The sequence below is a fragment of the Fusarium poae genome, chromosome 2, assembly GCF_019609905.1.
Source record: "Fusarium poae strain DAOMC 252244 chromosome 2, whole genome shotgun sequence".
Lineage (NCBI taxonomy): Eukaryota > Fungi > Ascomycota > Sordariomycetes > Hypocreales > Nectriaceae > Fusarium > Fusarium poae.
This window is the reverse complement of record NC_058400.1, coordinates 1,196,179-1,218,922: the sequence shown is the minus strand read 5'-3', so window position 1 is coordinate 1,218,922 and position 22,744 is coordinate 1,196,179. Positions and strand designations below refer to the sequence as shown.

The window sequence follows — 22,744 nt, the reverse complement described above, 5'->3', positions numbered from 1 at the left end:
TTGGGGCAAGAATTATATGTTCAGAGTGCTAGACGCCGAGTTGTAGGGACCAAAAATCTGGCAGTGCAGCGCAACTGGCTACGACTGATAGGATGGATCAACCGTCATCTCCTTTTTGTTTGTCAGTGAGGCCTCTTTCAGAAAATTTCTCGCATAGCAACCTCAAACTCCCCATAGAAACAGAAGCGCCTTCAAAATTATTGAAATTCACTGCCCCCGCTCTCCACCCCCTCTCTTCATTGTTGAAGCACCTCCCTCTCACCTTTGGCATTCACCTTAACAGCTTGTGATCTCCTAGCTCGGGAGCACCAGCCCACGAATACTTTTCTTTTCATCCTACCAAGTTTTCACGCGACTTACAGAAAATCATCGAATAACCTCAGTCCAGGTAAGATTGTTTATTTCTCATCTTTTTCACGGTTAGCTATTTGGCCGGCCTTCCTCGACATTTCCTGTTCCCTTATTATCAGCGCAAGAGCTTCGCGTTGTCTCGAACTCCAGATCGATTTTTCGCTCCCGTTTGCCTTGATCATACTTCGAGCAAACCCGTCTCACGTATAAATACGCTCAGAGACGTTTCTGTTATCTCAATCTGAGGAGACAACCTGAAACTGTTTACTCTCTCATCGTTATTCCACTTTGTCTTTGCGGTCGATAGCTAACAAACATCGCAAGATCTCACTAGGCACATGTGCCTCATACATCGCCATGGAGAACAACTTCCATGAGTTTGCGCCCACGTTTGTGAAGCGCGAGCGATCTCCAGACCCTTGGGAGACCCCCGAGGTCCCGAGCCCAAAGCGCCACGCCGATGAGACCACAAGTACTGCGGCCACCCCAGTCAAGTTCCCTTGGAGGGAATGCGAAGAGCTTGGAGACGTAGAGCGTCTTAAAATCAAGGAGAAAGCCGTCATACAAGCCGAAGAATATTGCGAGCAAATCCGAACAGTGCTTGAACCTGTCTTAAACATCCGCCACGACACTCCAGAATCGATTATGATGGGACTGGGGATCGTGAAGCACTGGTGTGCAGAGCATGGCAAGTACCACTTGACACTTTCTCTTTTGTTAGTATGCTGGCTAATTATGAAGAAGATCAAGTGCGTAACAAACACAAAAGCCGACAAATTCTGGTCGGAGTCGAAGGACCGACTGGAGCAGGCAAATCGTCTTTCTTGGGATCACTCCTCAAGATCCCAGAGCTTTTCCCGTCTGGCCAGGAGTCTGCAGCAACCGCAGTGATCGGAAAGGCCTCCTGGAATTGGGTGGAAGACCCTGAACGTCTATTTAGAGCTCAAGTTTTCTTTCGAACAATTGGCGAGATTGAGAAAGAAGTAAAATCGCTCTTGAAAGAACTGAACCGCTGGTTGAGCCTCAAAGCTGGTCATTTTGACGACACTAACGATGCCGAGAAAGCAGATGCCATATCTATCTCTCGAAGCACGATCGAGCACCAACTCCCTCGGGTCAACGCTGTCTGGGGTATGAACGAGGAGCAACTCCTCCAACTTGCAAAGAGCTGTCCCCGACATATGACCTACAAGAAGGCAACCGAGACAGTCTTGGACAGAAATCCCACTGCCATAAGGTTTCTACGTCAAGGTGAAAAGGATTTCAACGCGAGCACAGCAGAGATGCTGTCTAAGTCTATCAAGCCATTCCTCGATTCCAGCTCCAGCACTTATGGTGGTGGGAATCAGTTCTCTGCCTGGCCACTAGTCAATGGTGTTCACATCTACGCCAAGGCTGATATTCTCAAGTCTGGAATCACTCTCGTTGATCTTCCTGGCTGTGGCGATGCCGTTAAGAGTCGGTCTGAAGTAGCACAGAAAGTGTCTCACACGCTAGATGTACGAATGGTGGTTAGCCCCATCATCCGGGCAGCAGATGAGAAACAAGGCCAAGCGCTTATGCAGAATGGGTTCGACGAAGCACAAATGAGACTCCGTGGAAAGATGGATGGACGTGGGTTTTGCGTCATTGCCTCAAAGATGGACGACATGAAGGTTGACTCCTACATCGCTGGCTGCCCCGAGTTGGCCCACAGAAATGAAGTCATCCAGAAAGAGAATGAGTTTGTCGGCCTGAAGGCTGAAAAAGCCGTGCTCAAGAGTACGCGCAGGGACCTTAAGGCAGCGAAGAAGCAGGCGGAAAGTGAGTGGAAGAAGGCCACAAAAGCTTACGACAAAGCGAAGAAGAAGCATCAGGTGAAACTGCAAAGTGAGTCGGCCAACATCGTTACAATTTATACTACCTGACTAACAATATGCCTTAGCCGATCCCAATGCGAGTGATGAGCATTTGTCGACCCTTCGAACACAGCGAAATGAAAAATCCGAGGCATTCACTGATGCTGACAAACAACTTGATCAGTGTGAAGTGCGCCAAACGCGAAACTCCATTGAGATGAACTACACTCGTGATTGGATTCATCATCGAGCTATCCAAACCCGCAATGCTCGCGTAATCAAGCGCATTCGCACTGATTTTAATGCGCGACAGAGCAGGCTCGATCATGAACAAGCTTCTGAACATCCCGAAGATCTGGAATTACGCGACTATGAGCTCCCGATCCTCCCAGTGTCAACCAGGGCCTTTTGGCAACTGGAGAGCAACGACACTTCAATGCCTGGATTCCCCAACCAGACCTATACAGGTATTCCTGCTGCCGAGAAATGGATTCATGGGGCCACCTTGGCGAAGCGCGAGAAACATCTCGATGAGACCCTGGATGGTTATCAAAATCTCATGACCATGATGCGTATCTACTCTGCAACAAATGGGCAGGATGGCGACTTCAACTTCACACGATCGGAGGTCGAGGCTGTCTTGGCCGAGACCCATTCTTTCTATACCCACGTAAGCGTCTTTACTACCTACTTATCAAAACCTCTTGGGAACTTTTCGTTAACCATCGATTCGCAGAAAATGGGAGCCAAACTGGCCGAGGCTTGTATCCAGATCTACAAACTTGATCCACTCGAGCACAAGGACATTGCCAAAAGAAGGTTCTTGGGTAAAGCCCAGCGCATTGTTCAGAAATGGGGATACAAGTACCCCGACCGCGAAAATGATGTTGAAAGAATGGTCCACAGCACCTACGCTGCCAACCTCAGACGCAACGGCGCTGAGTACAAAAGCGTCGGGGTTGGAGTCACCTACACTTGGATTGAGAACCTGTCAGTATCATTCTGATTATTTACTGAACTTTTCCTAACATCATAACCAGAGCCGCACCCATCCTGAAGACGCTCAGCCGAGACTGGGACCGAAAGATGAACAATCAGCTACCACTCATCAGAACACCAATGATGTCGGACTATTCGGGAATCTTTACCGAGTACCTGAACGCAATCCAGCGCGTCATCAGCGAGAAGATACCCGTCCTAGAAGCTTGCTTTGCGAATATGCGACCGATCCTTGAGAATTCCCAACGTACTACTGAAACACAAATCGGCCAGATCCTGGGAACACTTGCTGAGAGAGCGGCCATTGTTGCAATCAACGTTGCCAAAACTTTGGAGGAGGAAATGAAACCCACATTTGAAGCCGCACTACAGGACAGTAAGTGATCGTATACAACCTTGTGATCATATCATGATCGGAACCTAACAGTATTTCTAGCCGGTGCTGGTTCTCATGCCAGACGAAAGGCGATCGTAGAGTCAAAGATGAAACAGGATGACATCCTCATATGCGACAGAATGATAGATCGCCTCGTGGACGGAGTCGCCGAAAGAATAGCCGAGGTGCCAGCTCAGCTGAGAAACACTGCTGCCGAAGGATCCCGCAATGTCCAGCAACAACTGTCCTTCCTGGTCAACAACCTTGTCGAAAACTACTGTCTAGATCCTGTGATGAACGCGAACAAGGTCGAATTTCAGAACAATGTCCGTACTCACATCGGAAATTGGGAGGATGCCTGGGCCGAAGAGGGGAACTACGCGGAGCACATACTCGACCGGGATCTCGGAATTCCATGCACTATTCCGGAGCCTCCCTTTCAGGATATCTCTGAGTCTGAAGACGAGGCCGCGGACGTAAGTTCCAGCAGTAGTGATGAAGAACCTTGAGGCAAGGAAGACGCGATGTTGGGAACGTCGGTATGCACAAGCCTTGTACTTGTGGAGTGTGACATCGACAAACGATGGTATTGGGGGAACATTTGCTTCAAAACTTGCTTGGTGGAATATGCGCCCAGAGATGATGGGGTTCGAGGATCGTGATACCTCCGATCAGACCAGTTAGCACAGATCACACAAACACGTACTAATTGTAATTGACAACTTTCATTGGATTCATGACTGAGATTCGTGATATCATTAGTGAGGAATTTGATAGATACTGATTCAAGTTGCAGTAGAACATTATCAGGTGGTACCTGATTGATTATATTGATGCGATAAACACTACAGAGTTATGCCATCACTTACGTGGTTGGCGAAACCTCATGACCAACCCACTCTCATCCCTCTCAACACCATTCCCAACCACAACCCCATTACCCCTTCTCTCAAGACCCAAAAGACTTTTCCCAACAACATTATAATCTCCAAAGAACTCATGCGCACGTACATCATTCCCACAAGTCAATCCATGACCAAGAGTAACACCCCACATATCTCCAACACGAATAGCATGCGCAGCAACACTCGCATCGCGTTCTAAAAGGATAGAGTAAATACATCCAGTGTACATGACAACGGCAGTAGCGTCATTAGCTGGGAAATCCCAGCGCTTGCTGTCTGAAGAAATAGGATGCCATGGTGTCACGAGGACTTCACCCACGCGGCAGAGAACTTCTTGTTCGACAGGTGTTTTGAGGACCATAGCCACGCGACGTGAACCACGAGGTGTGCGCACCTTCATTCCCCGACGAAGTTTGCGCATCTGAACGATGCGACCGGATGCGAGGCTCACTTCTGTGGATGCTGCGAAACAGACGCCTGAGCTGTTACGGTACATGCTCATACTCACAGGGACGCTGCTAGTAGGAAAGATTGCGCCATTTAATCGTCGGACCAATGAAGGTTTAGGCGGAGGTAGTGTATCAAAGATTTGATCCAAAGAGTCGCGGCAGGAAATAAACAGGGGGCTTTCTGTACTGTACTGAAGAGGGCCGGGATCTTTGAACGAGTTGCAGACTTGGCGGGTGTGCGCGTTGAGTAAAGAGGGGAGGAAGTGACATCCCCATCTATAGAAGTAGTCTTTGTTTTCGATGGCCATGTAGACTTGCCCTTTGGGTTCTTCCATTGAGATGTCCTGCATGAGAGACTTGTTCTTGTCGTCGTCGAAGTCTTTTGCAGGGAGGTTCTCGATCAAAGTCTTGAGTTCATCGAGCCTGTTATACAATTCTTCTGTGGGTGAACGTTCATCATTAAGGTAGAAGATGGGAAACATGTTTGAGATAAAGTCGCAGATCATTGATCTGGATTCATGATATGCGACTTCTGAAGAGGGGACGTCGCTGTACTCCAAGACACTGCGCTGCGCAGTAGCCATGGGAATAAAATCCGCATCCTTTGACATGATTGCCTCAAGGACCTTGCGACTCTTGAGACAGTTGCCCGGTTTAACATATGTCAAGTAAGCTTCCACAACAGAGCGAGTGGGATCCTGTTGACTTAGAACCTCGAGCTGTTTGACACCATTGACGCGAAGAAATATGTCGCGCGACTGGCCGAACTGCAGATTTCCAAGGTTCAATGTCAACTCTGCAACGCTGTCCTCGGACTCATCATCGGCAAACTCGACAGGTTTCTGTTCTGCAGATGGGCCAGTGGTTTCTTCTAGTTCCAAGGGTTTGGAGTAGGCTAGTTTGAGGACAGCGCGTGTCGCAAACGTGCTTTGGAGATTTGCGACGGCGTGGACAAAGACTGTTCCAATCATGCCTGCGTCGGGGATGAAGGCGTAGTTACCGCCGCCAATTTCGGCGATGGATTTGAGAAGGCCTGATCGGAGACTGTATCCGAAACCGAAAGTGTGGATTGATGCTGGAAGGGGGCCCATGTTGCGAATTTTGGGGATGAAGCCTGCTGCTGGGTTCCTGGTCGATGTGAGCATGGGATTGAGGGATGGGGGAATGTCAGAGACTTACATGTGGTTGGGCATACCATCTGTGAGGATCATAATAGCGGGAACATTGTGAGATGCTTCATCAGTCTTGAATTGCTTAACAGCCTCAAGCATACCCTGCCAAAGATTAGTAGCATCCCGAGGCCCCATGCTCTTAACATTTTTGAGCGCTCGAGCCTTGTTATCCTTATTCATAGGCAAAAGAGGTTGTAAAACCTTGGCCTTTGATGCAAAAGTAACAATACTAAGACGATCATTCTCATTCATGGTCTCGATAATGGTGCGCGCAGCATGCTTGGTAAGATCAAGAACAGACAACCCAGTACTTTCTTGATCTTCTCCTGGCACGGGCGCTGGCTGACCCATACTACCAGAGACATCAATGACCAGAACGATGTCGCAAGGGACATGTGGGATGTTAATGGAGGGTTCCTTGGGTGTTTCTATCTTGATGAGAAGGCCATTTCGGGATGGGACGGGCTCGAGGCGAATAGTTGCGTCTTTGTCAGAGATGCCAGTATTGGGTCTTTGTTCATTTTCGGACTTGATAGGTTCTTCATTGGTAGCTTTTGAACTACTGACGAGACTGCGAAAAAGAGGTACTGTCTGTGGTGTGTTAGTTGGGATATGAGGGGGAGTGGTGATGTAGCTTACCACCATGATGGGCTATTAATCCGTGTCAAACGGATGTCAACGAGGAAGAAAAGATACTAGTAAGATGATTCTCACATAAAAAAAGAGCGAAAAAGACCAGCTTTAAATTTGTCTAAATGCCACAAGTCCTACGATGGATCCATTTGTTGTTGTCTGACAATAGTCAGACCGACTGACTGAAGTAGAGGCTAACCATCCATGTCACGATGGATCACTGTCATACTAGGCTGTGCGCCACGAATGGCAAATCCCCATAAGAGTAAGCAGAGCTAAAGTCGCTAAATGCTCCATTTTGGTTCAAGGCTCTTTTAAGGCTGATTCTTTGTGTGGGTGATTGCGCCGCATGGAAACGGAACTTCAGCCAATCTGCCCAAGACTCTGCCTTGAAGCGGGGAAAGAGAATTAGTTCCGATTGTTTGGTAACGACGCGTGAAGGATGATCAGATATGTAACTGATCTATGTTTGTTTCATCTGATTCTTTGGTCCATCATTTGTTGAGACGAGAAGTGGTGAGCGAGGCAGACACGGTAATAACAAGGTGTGAACGAGTTTATATCCGAGATAGAATAGGAGTATCATCTCCTGATGGTAAATGTCATTTTATTGAGGCAAATAAAATGGATCCAAGTCTGCTGTTGCCTGCTTCGGCTGACTGAATGAACTTGCGATGGTTTGGAACGAGTAATGAATGTTGTAGGCCTGAAATCTGAGGGGACAGAAATGGCGACAGAGTTTCTTTTGCTCAAGAGGTGTTGGGTCGCATCACAATAAACAAAATGTGGCCACGCATGCAATAAAACAATTTGGTACCTGTTATTTTGGTGTACATAAAGCAGATGTTACTTCCCCCTACTCCTTCATCTTTATCCTTCAACTAATCCACCAGGTAGAGTAACAAAGGCGACACCATGTCCGACGCTCAGCTTTTGCTACATGTCCCTTAATTCGCAAATCAATTTGCCCTGAGAATTAAAACGCAATATAACAAGCCAAGCTTGGTATAACAGTCTGAGTTGGTTAGCCGATTAAGTGATGAGTAGCTCCAACGTCGAGCTATCAGAATGGCCTCTGGCTGCACTGCACTTTTTTGTCTGCGGGTGGATCGACTGTCCCTTGTTCAGGTCCACTGATGACGTCGGACTTCCGAACCCTCAACACCAACTTTCTCGGCTCCGGCGCTTTGCATTACCAACACAACTTCCTCAATTTTTAAATAGTCGCTCTCTTTGTATCTTACCTGCGCAAACCCCTACAGACACTGCCTCTCCCATAATCGCAAGCGCCTAACCTCACATAATGTCACTCCCACTACCGACAAGATTACTACCGAGGTTACGACGCTTACTCTCATCACGGACCATCGTCAGCGCCGCCCCAAGATCAACACCAGAACAATGGCCACAGCGTCATCCTCTAGGACCATACTACGAAACTATCCTCCAAAGCCCCTCCACACAACCCGCCGATAAACCAGAAGTACCACCCAAGTCAGCAGACTCCAGCGTCCAAGATAAATTCCCCACGAAACAAGCTACACAAACACCAGAAGAGAAAGCTCGCTTAGTTTTCGGATCGCGCGTTCTCGGACAAGCGGAAAAAGACGAAAGATTAGCGGCGCGAAAAGCAAAAGCTACATACATCGCCGGCGTACTCGTACCTCTCAAACCAACCGAGCCGGATAACTGTTGTATGAGCGGCTGCGTCAATTGCGTGTATGATCAATACCGTGATGAATTGGAAGAGTGGCAGCTCAAGAACGCAGAGGCCCAAGCTGCGCTGCGCAAAGTGGAAGGATCTGTGGATTCGGACGGTGGAGGCTCAGAGGCTAATTGGGCTGCTGCTGCGCCTTCAGTTGGAGAAGCCAAGATTGCAAAGGACTTTTGGGATGACGAGTTGTATGCCGGTTTACCTGTGGGGATTAGAGAGTTTATGAAGACGGAGAAACAACTCAAGAAAAGACATGAGAGCGAGGGTTCTAAGGAGAGCTGAGCGAAACAGGACTTTTGGATAGAGGTAAGGTACATGGGTGGGTTGCATTGTTAGAAGTTTATATATACCCCGTGCATTTCTTGGGGACGAATGAATAGATGATAGATTAACAGTCAGACAATTCGTAACGCACGTGGGTTTTCGCGATTGAGATGCAGAATACTGCAATGTGAATTAGACGAACATCCATTGCGAAATACCGTTGTCTTGACGTCTTGTCAGTTGATGCCTCTTCAAAATGGCGATATTACAAGAAAATGACAGATCTGATACCTCCAAGTTCTTCCATACAAAGATTGGAAATATCTGAGTTTGATCTTTAAAAATACATCTAATTAACCTCCCCTACAACAACCCAGTCTGACTGCTCAAATATGTACTCATCCTTTGATGGTAGCCATCTGTAAGCCCTGTCTAAATACTACCGACCAACTGGATCTTTTGACATGTTACCCAAGCTCATGCTGCATAAGTACAAGTTGTAAAATCAGTAATGGTGGTTCCTAGTTCGACGATTACTGGATTATGCACGGAAAGCCAGAGGACAGTCATGAGAGAAGGGAGCACATGTTTGATCAAAGGTGGTCAATTATGAAGGCCAGATGAGGCCCTGAACCACATGTTGCTTCAGGCAATAAAAAACAACAGAACAGCAACTGATCAAACCATATCAACTAAACACGCAGAGTGTGTTTAGGCGGCACGTTCATTGATCATGCGTCGTTTTTGGCTGCAGATGGGGCGGGGGTGCGGGCGCGTTGGCATAATAATGCGAGGTGATCTCTGACCTCGATTATGAGGGCGTTTACCTCCATCCATTTACTGCACTCGGTTTGTACGGATTCTTGTCGCTCTCTACTGCCGGGCCACTGACTGACCATAATAGACAACTGCAAGACCTGCATAAGTCTATCCGCCAGAACTGGCCAGCAATGGGTGTCCCGATCTGCTGGGCATAACAGACCTCGACGAGGCTCATTTGCCCAAGGAATGGCACACTCTTGTGTCCTGGTACCACCATCCGCTCCGACTCTACTACCGTACGCATGCTACCGACCAAGATCCCAAAACCCTTTTCGAGATGACTTTGGAATATCATCATCGAGGTCGTGTCAACTCTCGACATCGGTATGGGAAGCCCGAATCGCCCTGTCGAGTGTCCTCACAAAACACAATATCCCACACGCTTTCATTAATGGGCACGGCTGTAACGGATGCGAGGCAGCGACACGTCTCTTGTGTGTTTTCTTTTTGAGGCGCTCTTCTTCTACCAGTATAAGTTCCACAAGACCTGGGGGATCTATCTACGATTGTTCAACAGAGTGCAGATGTTGACTAGGTAAGGTATATGACGAAAAATCTGGTTAGCCCGCCCAAGGTCCGCAAGATACATATCAATAACCTCAAACCCTACGTTTCCCGCCTAGACAGATTGCGTCCACCATCACTTGAGGATCTAACACGACGCAATGACGATCTTGATGATAGGCAGATACTGGAAGATCTGTCTTGGGATCACGCCGAGGAAGTCGGTTGATTGGGAAGGGACGCTTAGAGAGGTGTTCGTGGCAATGCGACAGGTTTCTAGAGGCACCATGTGTTCAAGCCCCTCATGGTTAATAGGCCGCGCTGCAAGTACACAATGGACATCAAGATTAAGATGAAAGTGTGTCTACTCAAGAGCCGCTCATCAGTGTCCACGGTGAATTGGTTGAGAAGTCGAGGTTCCAAGACCAAAACTTGGTGAGAAAAGGACATGCCGATGATGCGTTTATCAAGATCCCTTATTTGGTGGTATTGGGTTAGCATGGTTTCTGAAGCCGCCTTCTCCGTGAAATAACGATTTATATCCTGGCTGGTCGGACGTTGCCTATATCACCGATATTTCGTGTCCTTGGCTTGAAGACAATGGACATAAGCGTCGTTGAGGTCATCTAACCGGTGTACCTGGGGCCGTTGAGCGCCACGACAGTTTATTCCAGACAACCGTGTCCTCAATTTTGACGTCTCGAAACTACAAACATGAATGCGGGACGTCTGGCCTCGCAGCCGGTGCTGACTGGCATCTTGAAGTTTCCTTTTCGGCCCGGCGAGCCGCTCCTGAAGGGATGCGTGATCCCGGTGACATTCGACTGGCCTAGGACTACGTACCTAGGTACTCAAACAATGGGGATTCACGAAGACGCACGTCGTACTTCGTTTCACAGCTTGTCCATTATTGGATGCAAATCGGTTTGATGAACGGTTTGGCGCCGCCATTAGTGCCACCTTTCGTCCATTCTCGGAGGCTCGGTGCTTCTCTGGATGCCATCTTCCGATGGTCTTGACTCCTCACTATCAAGCGCCATAGACGCGCCCCAGTTGCTTGATCAGATCACCATGGTGGCGTCTTGTCCGTCGTCGTCGCTGGATTGGCTGAGTAAACGTGCCTTGACCGCGCCTCTCGGTGCTAAAGGAGGCGACGATGGGCCTCAGGAGACTTGGAGCTTCGGAGATACGTCAAGAATGGACACAAGCATCCAGGATGCTGTAGGCCGCACTCCGAACATCGAAAGAGTTTCCACAGAAGGTTGTTCGGCATAAACCTAGTCCGTGTACATGACTGCAAACGAGCGATTGACGTCCATGTCGTCGTGAGCGGCAAACAAGGAGCCGAGAGCCTGCGCGGCAAGGCGCTTAAATACGCCGCTTAACCAATACCTTCCAATATGGGATGTTAGCTTCAAGCCTGTGTGCTTCATTGGGCTTTGCGACGGGAGGTTGGAGAAGAATATTCCAGCTTCGGGGCAGGACGGAGACATTAGAAGACGAGGACTTCCAATCGGTCATTAGAGTTGTCGCCATTCAGATATGGGATAAACGAGTTAAAGATGGAATTCCCATTGAAGTGTATAGGAATAGGCAATGTTTGGTGCCTTCATTGCCACCTCCCGAACCCTTCCTCTCGGCGATGAAAGGTGTTCTTAGAGTTAGTTGCTATGCCAGATGAAAGTAAAGTTGAACAAGAAACTCACCATCTCAATACAAAGTCAATCTCAGATTTTGTCATCAAGATGACAAAAAGAGGCCATGCCCCAGTCAATCAAGACTTGCCTTTTCCAACATCTAGTCAATTTCTTTCAAGATATCTGATCTACAAAGCAACATTTACCATCCTTGGACACGCTCTACACCAAGTAACACCAACAAAATGGCACAAACGACGTCTTTCAACAGCCTAGAAGACGAAGAAAACATCAGGTTCAAATACCTCCGTCGAGGACCAGATGAATTCGTCATCGCCAAGAGATACGAAGAGCTCCAGGCTGCATATAAAGCCCACAAAATAATCAGCAACGGCTTGAATAATAGCTGGAAATATGCGACAAGGCCTTGTACCCCGGACGAGTTGAGAAGATTACGCCGGTATGCGGAATTGAGAAAGAGGCCGAAAAAGCTGCTATGTGTGCGAACGCAAAATGTCAAACCCAACACCCCAACGTTGACAGGAAGCCCGGTTTTTGGCTATCCGGTGATACCTATCAAGCCTCTACGACCAGAACATATACGCGCTCTCGTCAATATTTTCTGCGACCCAAGCATCAGAGAGTCCATGCTCAACAACCCAGACTTGTACGAGAAAACAAGACTGTATGTACACTTTGGCGAACTCTCGCCCCCAGGTTCAGCAAAGAGTACAGAGCTGTGCCGACCCGTCTATTTCGACCAGATTCTCAAAGAAATGCGTCACGATATGTATATGAGAGCTGTATCAATGGGCGTCTCGCTTGCAATTGTTCACTGCACGTGCGGATACGACGGAGCTGGTATCAAGTTCCAGCTTGGCCTCGATCGCAGAAGACCAAACGTGATGATGTGGATGACCAACTTTGGTCAATGCAAGACCTTCAAGGGCTCGGAAAACATTGAACTCACGTTGGCACTCGCGATCGCAAAGAACCCCACGTGGCCGAGACCGCCCGGAAGATATGGGTTCGTGCAGAAGGACAGCCCGATGGCAGAAACGGCTTGGCATACATGGAATTATTTCAAGCATGCCTACGTGACTGCATGTTGGAAGCTGAACAACAACCCTAGTTTTTCCCCGGCTGCAGTCATGAAACGTCTTTCCATGATGCAAATATGCTACAGTGACCTATCTGAGGGGGAGAGAAGGCGTCAACTCTTCCTCCGAATTCTGGCTTCGATAAGTCATATTCGGCCTCAACAAATACAAGGGGGATTTGGGTACATAAACAAGTTGGGAAGGGATGCATTATGAAGGCAGGTGAATTGATGAAATGTTGTTGTCTAAGCGCTTGTGCGGGTTCATTGATATGGTATGCGGTGTGGTCATTGTAGTATGGTATGCCCATTTCAAGAAACTGATCTTTCGAGCTCACAGCCCGGGTATTCTCATTCGTCATGTATGTTTATATGATATCTCGCATTAAATCTGTGCGCCATTTTCCCAACTCCAAATTCTCATAAAACATTTAGTTGCTCTTAGTCTGCAGGCTAGCGTTCCTGTCGTGCTCGTCGATATCGATGGCCTCCCAGGGGTAGTTGATCCAGGCATCACCGACGGTCTCGGCAGCGTAGTAACGGGTGGTGAGCATCTCTTCGGGGAGCTTTCCCTTCTTGGGCTTGTCCTTATTCTACAAGCTGTTAGCAACCGTTTGTACTTGGTGTTTGTGTTACATACGTGGAGGACAAAGATGCTAAACTCAGTCTTGGGGGCAGTACCACCCATCTTCTGGCGAGCAATCTCAACGTCCTTCTCAAGCTCCTTGACGGCGTACTCAAGAGTTGTGCGGGTGTCGTCAACCTCGTCGACGATGAGAATCTTCTTTCCGACAAGGTTCTGCATCTCGCCGAGGGCGCTCATGTCGAGCCACTGTGTTCGGGTGACCTTGGTACCGGGGGCCTCGACTTCATCGTTGCCGAGAGACTCGTAGAGGGAGAGACCGATGGCCTGGATGGGAATGTTGGGAGCGCCACCCTTCTTGAGGAAAGATCGGAGGATTCGAGCAGGGACGTAACCACCACCACCGATAGCGATCAAAAGCTGGGGCTGGAAGTCGAGGAGAAGCTTCTCAGCAGACTTTTGGCACATCTTGTGCACCTGGAGGCATGTCAGCGGGAGCTTTGGGTGTGTTTTGTGTCATAACTGGGAAATAGAGGTAGTGATTGCACGAAAAAGAGTGTCGAGCAACAAACAATACCTGCTTCTTCGTATCTGGTAATTGTCGCATCGAGTCGGACACTTTTTTTTATGATGCGCATCACGTCCCTCATCATCAAGGCGGGGTGGCGGGGTAGTGGGAGTCAATCTTTAAACTTACATCGTTATAGGTGACGTAGATTTTCTCAACCATTTTGACGGTATTGAAGAATTTGAAGTTTCTGGGAATATATCGAGAGTCGCGAAAGAGGAGAGAGGCAAAGAAAGAGAGTATATAAAGTGCGACGGGGACAAGATGACTATTAATGCCCAAGAGAAAAAAAAAGAGACGGAAGAAAAAATAAAATAGGGCCGAGGCAACCGCGGGGATGAAGATGGATCTTCAGGCAATTTTTTTTCCATGGCAGGAAGGTAAGCCTGGCAGTCCCCACACTGAAGGATCCACCAAAACATCGGAAGTCGCCGACGATGAAATTAATTCGACTTCATGAGAGAAGTCTTGACTGCTGTCGTTTTTCTTATCCAAGGACCACATAAATTTATCTTCTCGATTGCACAAACCCATTCTCAAATGCACTAGCGCTTTCATCCGGGAATATCCTTTCTAATCCAAGCCACAAAGCAATCAAGACGAGGGTTTCTGGCGACTCGAATATTGCTCTATCCACATCCACAAGAACCTCGCCGATGCCATATCATTTTTTCTCAACCATTCTTTCCAGCCCAAGTCCAATAGTTCCTACAGCAGTCTTTATAGAATACTCTTCTTTATTCTGTTATATCGACGTAGGAAATGCGAACAGGTTTCGTTCTTCTCCTACGTGAATGCACCAACTTGCATCAATGAGCCAGTCATGTGCATAGTGTAGTACTCGACGGTATTTGATATATGCGCCCGGTCGTTCTGTTTTATCCACATAAACCATAATGCTTTCCTTGCTCAGGGGCGTTTGATTTCCACCGTGTCTATAGACATGGTGTTAATGTAGCCATAGAAAGCAAGGGAAAAGGAACAGTAGATTCCAAGTACTCCTACATTCATGGCATGCAAGCTGAGAAATGGAATCACGTTTGTCACCAAGGAGCCGATGCCCCAGACATCATTATCGGCACAGACCACTGTCCACTTTCAACCCTTCGGAGTAGTCCTGTAGTCAATTCATTCATAACTGTCTAGCATAGGTATCTGCTTCCGAACTTCCACTACATGATCAAGCATGTCAATCACCCCCTCAGCTCGTCTTTCTTCAAAGTATGCGTATGAAAGTGCATGTTTTGATGTTAATCGATCATGATTTGTTAGCTCAGTCTCCATCAGTAGTCTTTCTCAACACTTGATCGCATATTTGAACAATCTATTCGTGTAAAAGAAGAGCCCAGTATTTTCCCGAAACTGATATATTTCCACTCATACTCTCTCCATGTGTCCAACTTACCAACCTCCTCACGTGTGGTAAATCCTCCTTTTTAGCGTTCCCGATTCATACATCGCCTTCTGTGGGGACCTTTGCTGTTGTGAAGGGCGTTTCACGTCGTTTGACACTTTTCTCTCCCAGCCCTGCTTCTCAAACCAATCTCGTGCTACCGTGTGTACAAGACTGTGCATGTCGAATACATTGTTTTCTCTTCTTCGAATTAGAAATGAGTAGCTGCAAAGCGTGCCAATAGCCCATTCCAACTCATCATGCTCCACATCCGGTAACACCGACTGCTGAATGGCCTTTGGCTCTATGCATGACATGAATGACAACAAATCAGCGGCAAGTTTGTTCGACTTTTGAATCTGGAGGAAAGACGCAATCCATGTTGTTCCCACAGCGTTCCGAGAGTCCCTGTATCGGGTATTATCTCTGAACTCCCTATTAAGAACTTTCATACCGCTGTCCTCAGCGTTTGCTAGGAGACCTAAATATGTCCGTACGGGGGCTTTGGTCTGATTAAGGTAAGAGGCAGCCTGCGTAATAGCTAGCGGGAGAAAGGTAAGATGGGTGAGCAGCTCAACAACCGCTAGTTCATCTTGAAGCAGCTGCTTTTGGATCATAGACTTTTCCAACAGTATCTTCGCTTCTTCCATATCCATCTGCTTAATATCGATAATATCGGATTGTGCAAAATCCCCAGCAACATGCCCAGACCTTGTCGTCATCAAGATAATACCATTCTCGCTGTAAGGCAAGTAATGTTCCAGACCTGACCTCTTGTGAGATCCAGTAATAAGCTCCTGGTCATCGACATTATCAACAATCAAGAGCCATTTGCCAGCTTCTTCCGAGCTGAGGTACTGATAGACAAGGTCCTTTGCATCCTTGTCCTCGCTGCTCTCTCGCAGCCGGAGCTTCTTTGCGATATCAGCATATGCGTGTTCTGCAGCCTCATAACTCAAGACCGGCACCCAGAAAATCGAATATTCCGGTCGCTTTTCCTTCATTTCATAGGCAAAGCTGAGAGCGATTTGAGTCTTGCCAACCCCACCAAGCCCTGTCAGTGCCACTTTATGACTTTGATGTAGGCCGAAGAACTTGTCTTCTAGTGCATTGAGAATGGTTGCCCGACCAGTGAAGCGCGTATTTTTTGCAAAAGGAATATAGTAACATGGTTTGTGAGTCTCCTCTAGCACGCCATTAGTGATGCTATTCATCCCTTGAGCTCCTTTTTATGATAACTCACTAGTTATGTCTTCACTTGGGGGTATCTCATCAAGCAACGCTCTAGCATACGAAGCCGCCATCGCTGCCGCAAACGGCTGCCATTCTTTGTTCTTGTGTCGATCGCCGTAATTGCATACCCCTCGGATGACGCCGACTGGAATTCGGTTCATAATTCCCGCCGCTTCCATTTCCAAACCAATGATACCATATTTGTCCCTCCAAGCATTTCGCTTTTCCGCGTTTCTCATCAGCTTATCTCCTGATCCAATTGAGCCATACCACGCTCGAACGCGTTGATAATCTGACTTTGATCGTCGACGACGCTGGACGATTTCCTCTTCTCCATAGTCGTTCATTTGGAACAAAACGTCGCTGTCTTGTCCTGGATCTTCGAATGTGCCGGTTCCATGTTCGCAATTGCGTATCTTCTCGTAATATGGCAAGAATAGTTCGGCGTCGTTGGGCGCCTCGAGTTTGATGCTACCAATGGCCGATCTAACGATTGTTTCAGTCATGGCGAGGCTATAACCACGTCGGAGCAGTTGGAATCCGTCTTCCGTCTCTTTTCCGAGCTCATACGGGATTATTCCAGGACTCTCGCCAACAGGAAGGGCTATAAGCACGTCACCTAGTCGAATATCGCGCGCTGGAACACATGAAAGGTTGGGAAGCCCTGCTGCCATGCCGACGAGGAGGCCGAACCAGAGGTTGGGGAAGAACTTTTTCACCTGACCTGCGAGAGCAGCCGCAGAGGCTGTGCCGTACTCCTGGCCTGCCGGTAGAGTCACGATAACGATCTTATGACCGCCCATGGCGCCCGCTTGAAACACATAGTCATCGCCATGGCTGACAGGAAACCGGCCGTGGTGCTGTTCGTCGAGCAAGTACATAGCAGCCTTAGCTTCAATCCTGAGTGGAGCGATCCAGACAACATTGTAAGCTTTGGGGTCGAGGATGATTGGTTGGCCGACATGGCTTCTTTGTGTGGTTGGCATCCTGTCTCGGCCTATTTAAGTATCACTTGGTACAAACAAAATAAAAGTTACCAGAAGGATAGTCGATTCAGCTATGTATTGGACTATTGTACTTGGCCAGGCGCAGTCAGCAAAAACCCCGCATATGGGACCTGTATGTACACAACGGAGTTGACAAGGATCTCATGGAAGAAGGAAATTCCATGCTTCAAGCAATCGAGACCAATTATAATGACAGGGCCTCTCTCTGACCAGGCCTCAGGGTGTCAGAAGAATTGGCCGCTGGAAGCATAAGGAGCGAAATTAGTAGGTCAGCTTATGCTCTTTAGACTATAGCTCTTAGGCTGTTTATGTTAAGATCTCGGATCCTCATTTATCTAATCTATTAATGGTCTTTATAATATATCTAGTTCCTCTTATATATTTAATTCTTTAACCTTTAATATACTTAAGTAACTATTATATAATAGGTTATAAGCCTAGATTCTATAAATAAAAGTCTTATATATATATTATCTTCTTCTTATCTTTATTATACTTTAAATTATTTTAATTAAAATTTAATATATTTTATTTTACTATATTAATATATTTATAAGATTATTTATTAATAATCTATTAAAAAGCTTATATAATAGCTAAAAGGATAATATTTTTACTTAATAAAGATAATAATTTAATTAATTATTATAAAAAGAATATATTTTTATAATAATAAGATATAATTATTACCTTTACTTAAGATACTTAGTCTATTATATTATTATCTTTAAATATTTTAATAAAAAGTAATTTTTTACTTTAATTTAAGTTATTAAGAAAGCTTATAAATATAATACTTTTAATATATTATTAATATTAAGTAATATTTATTAATTATTATTACTATATATATTATTTATAATTATATTTAAATATATAATAAATAAAGATATACTTTTAATTATAAGCTTAATAAATATCTAAAGATTAAAAACTAGAATTAATATATTTAATAATACTTTATAAAAAGATATATTAGAAAATATATTTTAAATTAACTTAATAAATAATAATTTATAAAAAAATATACTTAATTAATTAAAAGAAAATAATATATTTAATATATTAAGTAAGATATTTATATTAATATAGGAATATATAAATATATAATAAGAAGATATATTACCTTTTTTAAAAGATAACTCTTTTACTATATAAATCCCCTTTATAAAATAAAATATCTTATTTTTATATTAAATAACTTATTAAAAGTTAAATTTCTTACTATTTATTTTAAATTTAAAAATATTCTTAAATTAGACTAATATTTAGCTATTAAACTATATTAATATATTAAACTTAAAAACTATTAAATTAATAGGAATTCTATTAATTCTTAAGTTAAAAATACTAAATTAATAAATAATATAAAAACTTAAAATAATAAATTAAATTAAAATAATAAGCTATAAATACCTCTTTATAACTATAAAGAATAGTCTTAAACTAATTAAGAAATTAATTAAAGAAGAAAATAAAAGTATAATTAATATAATTAATATATCTTATATATAAAAATAGAAATATAAATAAAATAGAATTTATAATAGTATTAAGAATAGACTTAGCTTTATTCTATATTTTTTTATTCTTAAAATAGAAAATAATATATTTAATTTATTTAAAACTCTTAAATAAAACTATATACTATAAAGTAATATAGTCTTTTAAGAACTTAATATAAAACTTTAATAACTTATATTTAATAACTATATTAATATTATTAATTATTTTAAATAAATCTATAAACTTTAAAAATAATTTTAATTATTATATAAGATATATTATATTAATAATCTTTTTTTTATTTAAAAGTTCTTTAATAAACTTAATCTTAATTATTAAGGTTTCTATAAAAACTTCTTTTAATAATATTATTTTATTTTATAATAAAACTAAGATAATATAAAATCTATTACTATTACCTTTAAAATAGCTATATTAAAAGCTTAATAAGAGGAATACTTAATATAATAATAATTTAAATTAAACTTAACTGCCTTTATAGCTAAATAGTTTTTTATTTATTAACCTAGATATATATACTTATAAAATAATTACTATTATATATACTATAAAATACTAGATTACTTAAATAGATAATATTTCTTCTTTTATTTAAAGCTTAAGAAAAAACTAAATAATTTTAATTTCTATAGAATAAAGAAAATCTAATTTTAATAAAAATAAGATAATAAGAATACTAATTAAAATAAATTAACTATAATTATATATCTTTATTTAGCCTATATTAAACTATATAACCTTAATATTAATAAACTTATTATTAAATACTTTAGCTAGACTTAATTATAAGATAATATTACTTTATTATAATCTTAATTAACTCTATTTAAAATAATATAAGTACTTTAATAAATTTATATTTTTAATAATAATACCTCTTTATATATATTCTATTAATATAATAAATTTATATTATTAAATATATATAATAGTAATCTTATTAATAGAATTATAAATATATAAATTATATTAAAAAGATAAAGTATATATAAACTTAAACTTAAGAATACTAGACCTTTATTATTTTAATAATATCTCTATATATTAAATATATATATTAACTTTATCTTTATTTTTACCTTTAATAAAGATAGAGTTATTATAATATTTAAAAAGAAGAAAAAGCTATTATAATATATTATAATTAGATTATCTTTATTATAATTAAATAATATAGTATTTATATTATTAATAAGGATAATAGCTAAATAGATATTACTTTAGCTAGCTTTTAAATTAATAATTTTAATCTTTAATTATAATATAAATATCTTACTTATCTTAGTAAATTAAATATTAAATGCCTTAAATATATATTATTAAATATTTATTTTATTAAAGAAGAATATATCTATATATTATATTATAAAATAAAGATATATAAAATAAGATATATATAATTAATTAAAAAGAGAATATAACTATTAAAAAGCCTATATATAAATATTATTAATCCTTTTTCCTTAATAAGTATTAATAGAGAATATTATTAGGCTATTTTTATTTATAACTATATAAATATAATATAGATTTTCTTAATTAAGTAGAAATTAAAACTTAAGATATACTTTTATAAGCTAGTTTATAACCTTAAGACTTAAATATAAGTTATTTAATATTTTTATCTTAATTATAAAGAAAAGAATATATTCTATTTATTTTAACTATTTTATAATAACCTTAAAATTAAGATTCTCTATATAGTAATAAAATAATATTAATAAAATAGACTAATTAAGGTTTAAAATTATATCTTTATAAAGAAACTTAATTTAATATTAAAAAACTTAAAATTAAATAAGAAATAATAGCTATATATCCTTAAGATAATTAATTATCTATATAATATTAGCTTAATCTTAAGTATAAAGATAATACTATATAAAGTATAAAATAATAATAAGCTAAACCTTAGATATTTTTATATCCTAGGTTCTTATAGATATATACTTTTCCTATTAAATTAATAAAAGAAACTAAGGGAAAAAAGTATTTATTATTATCTTTTTAGCTATCAAGGAAGTTATAACTATATCCTCTTAAATAATAATAATAATATCTTTATTATTAATAATATTAACTTTATAGAATTATAAGATAAAAAAAGGAAAAACTTAAATCTATATACTATCTATTAACCTATAAATATATAGTTAAGAATATAATTTATTTTAAATAATATATTATTATTATTACCTTAGTATATACCTTAATAATTATATATAAATATAATATATATAAGTATAATATATATAAGTATTCTATATATAGTTCTTTTTAATATATATATAAATAATTTATATATAAATAATTCTAATATAAATAATTTAAATATAATTAAATATAATATATAAGATTAAGATATATATATTCTTATATATAACTTAATTACTATTACTTTTCTATAAGAAACTAAATTAATTAATATTTATTATATACTTTAAAATATTATTTAAAACTAACTAGAACTTTATCTACTATATTAAAATATATATAATATAAACTATATATTTAATACTAGCTAAGATATTAAAGATAATAAAACTAACTTTCTTATTAAAATAATATTTATATATTTATTACTATTTACTTAAAAGGTAAATATTATTAAACTAAAAATATATAAATAAGTAATATAAAGTATATATTAAGATAAATAAATAGAAGTAATAAGAAATAAAATAAAGTTATTAAATAATAATAGAATATAATACCTTATATATTTATTAGTAAATATATAACCTTTATAAAGGAAATAGGTCTATAAATAGAAATATAATATAAATAGAAATATATTATATTATAAGGCCTATTTTATTATTTAAGGCTTTAAATAATAATATAATATTAATTACTATAAGACCTTTATATTAATTATAAAACCTATAAGTTATAAACTTATCTTTATAACTATTATTACTCTTAACCTTAAAGTAAAATAAATAGATATTAAGATTACTTTTCTTTATAATAATATTAAAAAAGAAATTTAAATTAAATAACTAGAAAGCTTTAATAATAAATTAAATAGAAAATATTATCTTAAGAAAGTATTATATAAATTAAAATAGTTACTTTATATTTAATATAAAATACTATTTAAATTCTTTATTTTCCTTAGATTTATATTACTATATATAGATATAGAAATCTTTATTTAAGATAATACTATTATAGCTATTTATATTAATAACTTACTTATTATTAAACTATTAAAGTTTAAATATTAATAATATTAAAAAGGCTTTATTTAAATAATTTTAAATAATAGACCTTAGACTATATAATTATTACCTTAGAATATTTATTATTTAATTATAATATAAATATAAACTATTCTTTTTATAAGAAAAATATATTAAGAAAATCCTTATAGACCTTAAGATAGAAAATTATTTAATAGTTTAAATCTTAGTTAATTTAAAGGTTTATTTTAAACTATTTAATAAGGATTTTATTATATCTTAAGATAATAAGATATAATATATTAAAGTAATTAAATTATTTATATATATAATACTTAAAACTAGATTAAATATTATATTTAATATATTACTTTATAGCTACTTTATAAGTAACTTAGGACTATCTTATATAATAATAATTAAAAAGATCTTAAGATATCTTAAAAAGATAATATACTTTAAACTCTATTACTTAAGACCTTTTT

General features: G+C 40.2%; 6 protein-coding genes across 6 annotated transcripts; 3 read left to right on the top strand and 3 right to left on the bottom strand.

Moving 5' to 3' along the window:
• Positions 1 to 708: 708 nt before the first annotated feature.
• Positions 709 to 4,073, top strand: FPOAC1_004330 (uncharacterized protein; the record flags this gene model as incomplete). Its single annotated transcript, XM_044848882.1, has 6 exons — positions 709 to 1,067; positions 1,121 to 2,220; positions 2,276 to 2,859; positions 2,926 to 3,179; positions 3,230 to 3,564; positions 3,625 to 4,073. 6 exons carry the CDS (start codon positions 709 to 711, stop codon positions 4,071 to 4,073), a joined length of 3,081 nt encoding a protein of 1,026 aa, XP_044707592.1.
• A 352-nt stretch (positions 4,074 to 4,425) lies between these two features.
• FPOAC1_004329 (uncharacterized protein) lies at positions 4,426 to 6,735 on the bottom strand (the record flags this gene model as incomplete). The annotated part of the gene is made up of 3 exons (XM_044848881.1): positions 4,426 to 6,046; positions 6,098 to 6,681; positions 6,730 to 6,735. 3 exons carry the CDS (start codon positions 6,733 to 6,735, stop codon positions 4,426 to 4,428), a joined length of 2,211 nt encoding a protein of 736 aa, XP_044707591.1.
• A 1,291-nt stretch (positions 6,736 to 8,026) lies between these two features.
• FPOAC1_004328 (uncharacterized protein) lies at positions 8,027 to 8,719 on the top strand (the record flags this gene model as incomplete). Its single annotated transcript, XM_044848880.1, has 1 exon — positions 8,027 to 8,719. One exon carries the CDS (start codon positions 8,027 to 8,029, stop codon positions 8,717 to 8,719), a length of 693 nt encoding a protein of 230 aa, XP_044707590.1.
• Positions 8,720 to 11,909: 3,190 nt separating this feature from the next.
• Positions 11,910 to 12,980, top strand: FPOAC1_004327 (uncharacterized protein; the record flags this gene model as incomplete). The annotated part of the gene is made up of 1 exon (XM_044848879.1): positions 11,910 to 12,980. One exon carries the CDS (start codon positions 11,910 to 11,912, stop codon positions 12,978 to 12,980), a length of 1,071 nt encoding a protein of 356 aa, XP_044707589.1.
• Positions 12,981 to 13,194: 214 nt separating this feature from the next.
• FPOAC1_004326 (uncharacterized protein) lies at positions 13,195 to 14,076 on the bottom strand (the record flags this gene model as incomplete). The annotated part of the gene is made up of 3 exons (XM_044848878.1): positions 13,195 to 13,356; positions 13,404 to 13,823; positions 14,044 to 14,076. 3 exons carry the CDS (start codon positions 14,074 to 14,076, stop codon positions 13,195 to 13,197), a joined length of 615 nt encoding a protein of 204 aa, XP_044707588.1.
• Positions 14,077 to 15,327: 1,251 nt separating this feature from the next.
• FPOAC1_004325 (uncharacterized protein) lies at positions 15,328 to 17,526 on the bottom strand (the record flags this gene model as incomplete). The annotated part of the gene is made up of 2 exons (XM_044848877.1): positions 15,328 to 16,409; positions 16,551 to 17,526. 2 exons carry the CDS (start codon positions 17,524 to 17,526, stop codon positions 15,328 to 15,330), a joined length of 2,058 nt encoding a protein of 685 aa, XP_044707587.1.
• Positions 17,527 to 22,744: the final 5,218 nt, after the last annotated feature.